Source organism: Hyperolius riggenbachi, chromosome 12 (genome assembly GCF_040937935.1).
Source record: "Hyperolius riggenbachi isolate aHypRig1 chromosome 12, aHypRig1.pri, whole genome shotgun sequence".
Classification (NCBI taxonomy): domain Eukaryota; kingdom Metazoa; phylum Chordata; class Amphibia; order Anura; family Hyperoliidae; genus Hyperolius; species Hyperolius riggenbachi.
The window spans coordinates 192,949,016-192,955,495 of NC_090657.1; the positions used below are offsets into that span (position 1 = coordinate 192,949,016).

The 6,480-nt window shown below is 43.8% G+C and overlaps 1 protein-coding gene across 6 annotated transcripts in view; it reads left to right on the plus strand.

Moving 5' to 3' along the window:
* Positions 1-6,480, plus strand: part of RIPOR3 (RIPOR family member 3) — a 562,255-nt gene that overhangs the window by 164,637 nt on the left and 391,138 nt on the right. For all 6 annotated transcript variants that reach the window (XM_068264141.1, XM_068264138.1, XM_068264143.1 and 3 more), the window contains one exon: positions 5,684-5,833. In XM_068264141.1, the coding sequence (XP_068120242.1) occupies positions 5,684-5,833 (150 nt within the window). The remainder of the gene's footprint in view (positions 1-5,683; positions 5,834-6,480) is intronic.

The following is a 6,480-nucleotide window of genomic DNA, read 5'->3' on the forward strand; positions in this document are numbered from 1 at the left end:
CACAACACTGAAGAACTTGGCAGCCTTCCAGACACAGGCCGACAAGTCTGACAGGGGAAAGATACATTGATTTATTACAGAGACTGTGATAGTAGAAAGAGCTGCAGTAAGCCAGAACACATTAGAATAGCTTTAGGAACTTGTAGGATGATAAAAAACAGGATGCAATTTTTGTTACGGAGTCTCTTTAAGGAATGGTCAAACAGCTGTCTGTCTGTGCAGACAGCTGAGCGGATCATTACAGTTATGTCGGAGTTTCAGACCTCTTTAAGGCTTGGTACAAAGTCATTCCTTCTTGTTGTACCTTATTAAATAAGTAAAATGTTATTTGTTGCACTATCCTCCCCACCAGACTTCACAACATATCTCCATTTATCACCATACATTTTAGTATTGATGGTAATAGAATGTAACCCGGGCCAGTCACTGCCAGTCTTCTCACCTAATGCTTCACGCCTGAATATTACGGTTCCTGCTAAAGCTGATATTTGGACCGAATTCCCAAATAGTTTAGATTTGACAGCGCCAGGAGTTAGCTAACGTTGTTCTGGAACTGAGAAGAAGGTCCAGCTAGTTTCTCAGCAGAGATTATCTGTACTTTATTTATCTAACAAACACGAGGCTTTAGGAGATCATTCTGTCACACTGCTATAAAACTAAGAGAGGATTTAAAATGTAATTTCACTTAAAACACGTCAGTGTTACATAAGTCATTTTGTTTTTCTACGTTATTACAAATTATCTGTTCATTTCAATTTGCAGCCAGCTGTGCACTTCTACAATTGCCAGGAAGTTCACATTTCAGTTCTTAGGAGCTATGCCAACAGTTCGCTGAGTTTACTGTTTGGGGTACAGAACTCTCACAAACTCGCATGTCCTTCATGTATACAGCTAGCATAAATTGGCTCAGTTTTTTGTAACTAAAATAGACTTTTACTTTCTTACCTGTAGTGGCAAGAATATGGAGGCTGCCATATTTATTTCCCTTTAAACAATGCACATTTCCTGGCTGCTTTGCTGATCCTCCGCCTCTACTACATTTGCTAGATTTGAAAAAGACAACAATTGGCCTCCAGTCAACTTTGGGCCCACTACAGACTCACAGCCTTTAATCCTTCACATACATGAAGTGCAGCAAGCACTCACAAATATCAACACCAGGAAAGCTGCAGGTCCTGATGGTGTGCAAGCACGTGTGCTCCAGGCCTGTGCTGGTCAACTAGCGAAAGTTTTTACACAAATATTCAACCTCTCTCTGTTCTTGGGTGTAGTCCCATCATGCCTTACATAGTTACATAGTTACATAGTTACTTTGGTTGAAAAAAGACATACGTCCATCGAGTTCAACCAGTACAAAGTACAACTCCAGCCTGCTCCCTCACATATCCCTGTTGATCCAGAGGAAGGCGAAAAAACCCTTACGAGGTAAAAATTCCTTCCCGACTCCAGATGGCAATCAGATAAAATCCCTGGATTAACATCATTGGCATTACCTAGTAATTGTAGCCATGGATGTCATTCAACGCAAGGAAAGCATCTAAGCCCCCTTTAAATGCAGGTATAGAGTTTGCCATAACGACTTCCTGTGGCAATGCATTCCACATCTTAATCACTCTTACTGTAAAGAACCCTTTCCTAAATAAATGGCTAAAACGTTTTTCCTCCATGCGCAGATCATGTCCTCTAGTCCTTTGAGAAGGCCTAGGGACAAAAAGCTCATCCGCCAAGCTATTATATTGCCCTCTGATGTATTTATACATGTTAATTAGATCTCCTCTAAGGCGTCTTTTCTCTAGACTAAATAAACCCAGTTTATCTAACCTTTCTTGGTAAGTGAGACCTTCCATCCCACGTATCAATTTTGTTGCTCGTCTCTGCACCTGCTCTAAAACTGCAATATCTTTTTTGTAATGTGGTGCCCAGAACTGAATTCCTTAAATCTACAACCATTGTGCCAGTCCCAAAAAATCCTAGGATAACCTGTCTTAATGATTATCGACCAGTTGCTCTAACCCCTGTCATCGCCAAGTGCTTTGAACGACTGGTAGCCACACACATCAAGGCCTCCATCCCAGCAAATCTAGTTCAACACCAGTTTGCTTACCGAACAAATAGATCGACTGAGGATGCCATCTGTGTAGCTCTCCATGCTGCCCTCTCACACCTGGAAAAGCCCAACTCTTATGTTAGGATGCTCTTTGTTGACTACAGCTCAGCATTTAACACCATTGTACCTAGCCAGCTGACCAACAAACTCCATGCACTAGGTCTTGCTCCCTCCATATGTACTTGGTTATTGGACTTCCTTACTAATCGCCCTCAAACTGTCAGACTAGGAAAACAGACATCCTCCACCCTTTCCCTGAGCACTGGCGTGCCACAGGGCTGTGTATTAAGCCCTCTCCTCTATGCACTTTTCACCCATGACTGCCAGCCTGTCCATACCTCAAACATAATTGTTAAGTTTGCAGATGATACGACTGTCATTGAACTTATATCAGACAATGAGGAAGCTGCATACAGAGAAGAAGTTAGGAACCTGACTGCATGGTGCGACATTAACAACCGGTTATTAAATACAAAGAAGACCAAAGAAATTATTCTAAACTTTAGGACCACCAAAAAGACCACTCACCTACCGCTAATGATCAATGCAGAGGCTGTGGAGAGAGTTTCCAGCTTCAAATTTTTGGGCATCACCATCGCAGAGAACCTGTCCTGGGCTGACAATGCTTTAACTCTAACTGGCAAAGCACAACAACGCCTCTACTTTATGAGAAAACTAAGGAGCGCTAACCTCCCACAGAAGCTGCTGGTTAATTTCTACAGATGCACTATAGAAAGCGTTTTGACCAATTGCATGATGGCCTGGTGCAACAACTGCACGAAGACTACTAGAGAAGCCCTGCAGCGAGTTGTTAAAACAGCAGTGAACTACCATCACTGGAACTCTTGTATAATACTCGCAGCGTGAGAAGGGCCAAAAACATTATCAAGGACAACACTCACCCTGGAAATGCCTTGTTTGAGCTCCTTCCATCAGGTAAACGTTTTAGATCAATCCGCACACACACAAACAGACTGAAAGACAGCTTTTTCCCATCTGCCATAAACTTGATGAACTCTGAATCCTCTCTGAAATAATTAACACTGTGTACAAATTGTTTAAGCATCTGTAATACCTGGCATACTTGTATAATTTATTTTCTTCCTTGTTACTATCACTATGTTCCCTATATGCACCGTGGGGTTGTCATGAAAAGTAATTTCGTTGTGTTACACAATGACAATAAAGTGAATTGAATTGAATTGAATTTAGCCATAGACTCTGAACAAGCATGCAGGTCAGGTGCTCTGTCTGAAGTGTGACTGGATTTACTGCATGCTTATTTCAGGTGTGTGATCCAAACACAACTGCACCAAATGAGATAAGTAGGGTGCTAGGCAACTGGTATTGTTTAAAGGAAATCTGAAGCGAGTAGGATATTGAGGTGCCATTTATTTCCTTTTAAAGAGGAACTCCAGTGAAAATAACTTAATGAAGAAAGTGCTTAATTTTTAAAATAATTATCGTATATTCTGCCGTATAAGACGACTTTTTGAACCTTGAAAATCTTTTGAAAAGTGGGGGGGTCGTCTTATACGCCGGGAGTCAGGTGCAGGGTGTCAGAATTTGTGCCAGGCAGAGCTTACCAGGTGCAGCAATCTTGGCGGAGAGGTCCCCTGGTGTCCTGGGTCCCCCATGTCCTCCACTGTCTCCCTGCATCATCCATGTCCCCCGTGTTTGATAAAGCTTTCAATTTCAATTCAAAGCTGCAATACGATAGAATCTTGTGAGCAGCCGCTCATATGGGTAACAGGGCAGCTTCCTGGTTCCAGGTCACCTGACTGGTGACATGTACGTAGGAAGAGGAACGCACTAAATTGTGGAGCGCATGTCACCAGTCAGGTGACCTGTAACCAGGAAGCTGCCCTGTTACCCATATGAGCGGCTGCTCACAAGATGCTGTCGTATTGCAGCTTTCAATTGAAACTGATTTTTCCAACACAGGGGACATGGGTGATGCAGGGAGACAGTGGAGGACAAAGGGAAGTGATGGCTAACCTTGACACTCCAGCTGTGGTGGAACTACAAGTGCCATGAGGCAATGCAATACTCTGAAAGCTCTAAGCATAGCTTGGGGAGGCAGAGCCATGATGGGATTTGTAGTTTTGTCACAGCTGGAGTGCCAAGGTTAGCCATCACTGACATAGGGGGACTCAGGACACGAACGGACCTTTCCGCCAAGACTATTGCACCCAGTAAGCTCTGCCTGGCACAAATTCTGCACCTGACGCCCAGTTCTTAAAAAGTACAACCCGATCTCTTTTCCGACCCCTAGATCAGGGCTTTTCAACCCTGTCCTCAAGTACCACCAACAGTGCATGTTTTGCAGAAAACCACAAACATGCACAGGTGGGGTAATTAGTGTCTCAGCAGAGCTGATTAACGGCCTCTGTGGATTTCCACAAAACATGCACTGTTGGTGGTACTTAAGGACCGGGTTGGGAAGCCCTGCCCTTGATGACTGCAGCACCTAGTAATATGTTATTTTTATTATTTTTATGTGAGGTGCAAAGGGTGTATACAGGGGTGGGCCAGGAGGATGGAGGAGGCATGTTGTGAAGAGGGGTAGTCTTATACACAGAGTATATCCCAAACTATATTCGATCTGGAAGAGTTAAGGGGTTGTCTTATACGCCCGAATATACGGTATAAAGGATTTAGTCAGTGTTTGCCCATTGTAAAATCTTTCCTCTCCCTAATTTACAATCTGACATTTATCACATGGTGACATTTTTTTTTTTGGAAAGAATATTTTTATTGATTTTCTTTAAGAAAAAACATAACAACAGCAGTGTCCAAGGACAACACTCATTGGCACTGCAACAACAAACCATTAACAGTGGCATTAGTAGTACATGTGGCTTATGATGACACCCTAGTAGAGCCAGCACATTTTTACTGCTGGCAGGTGATGTCAGTGGAAGGAGATGCTGCTTGCTTTTTTGGCAGTTGGAAACAGCTGGTATTTCCCACAATGCAACAAGGCTCCCACACTGTGATGTCAGAACCTCAGTGCTGTGAGGCACTGACATCACACTGTGGGAAGGGTTTCACCACAATATCAGCCATACAGAGCCCCCAATGATCCGTTTAAGAAAAGGTAAAGATTTATCGTGGGAAAAGGGGGTATCAGCTACTGATTGAGATGAAGTTCAATTCTTGGTTACGGTTTCTCTTTAAGTAGAGTCTGCTGTTGACCAAGCTAGAGGACAAGAGGGTCTCGTGGGAGAAGTATAAGGAGGTGGCAACATTTGTAGAGCTTTGTATGATAGGGTGAGGAGTTTAAACTGGATCCTTTGGGTAATAGGAAGCCAATGAAGAGATTAGCAGAGACGAGAAGGTGGATGAGATGGACAACAGAGTTCAGTAGGGATTGGAGAGCTTCCAGTCTGGTTTTTGGTAGAAAGCAGAGCCTATGGCAACATAGCATGGGAATTGCATGTGCTACGTGGTCCTAGGACACCTCAGGTAGGAGTCTGATGTAGTTATGCCATTATAATAAGGATTGTTTGTGCTAAAAACCTCTCCATACAGAAACTTGCATTGAATGACCTTTGTGTTATGTGCGTGTTTCAGATCGAGGAGCTGTACGAGACGTATTGCATACAATGGAGGCTGCGAGTCGGAGCCAGTAATATGAAGCAGGCCTTCTCTCTCTGCCCCTCTACAAAAGCATCGCGGGAAAGCCTCATTGAGCTTTACAGGAACTTCCACGAATGCACTGAGGTAAATAGTAACCCATCAAAGTGTTTCCTAAGGGTCCCCATGCATCACTCGATACTGCAGCCTGATTGGTATTTCAATCAATTTTCATCCGAAATCAGTCACATGAATTTATTGGAAATATTGGAGAAATCACAGTTGCAAGGATTCGATCAGGTGCGCAAGGGTAATGGCGTTCAATGAGGTGAAGACTGACACACCCCTGGCCAGTATGAAGTGTCCCCTCTGTGCCCGTGCTGAGTGTTTTAAAGTCTCACCTCTCTGCCGGTGTGACTCCTGACCTCCTCTGGGGTCTGCTGTTACCGCTAGCACCTATACCATGTGGCACTGGCGCATGTGTGATGTCACAACATGAGCCGAGTCATATGGTACCAGCTCTGGGTAACGGTGGACATTAGAGGAGGCCAGGAGTAGCATCAGCAGACGTCGTGAGGCTTAAAAATACAAACCGAGAGAGTGGGGAGGCACTTTACACTTGAGGGGCTCAGCAGGTGGAGGCACAAGTATGATTTTCAATAGATTTCATACTGACATTTATTGGAAATAGTGCAGCGTGTGGCAAGGCAATAGATCCCTCTCTGATCAGATTGGATCAGAGAGGGATCTATCTAGTGGTTGATCTGGCCACACGTCGAGTGATGTATGGCCAG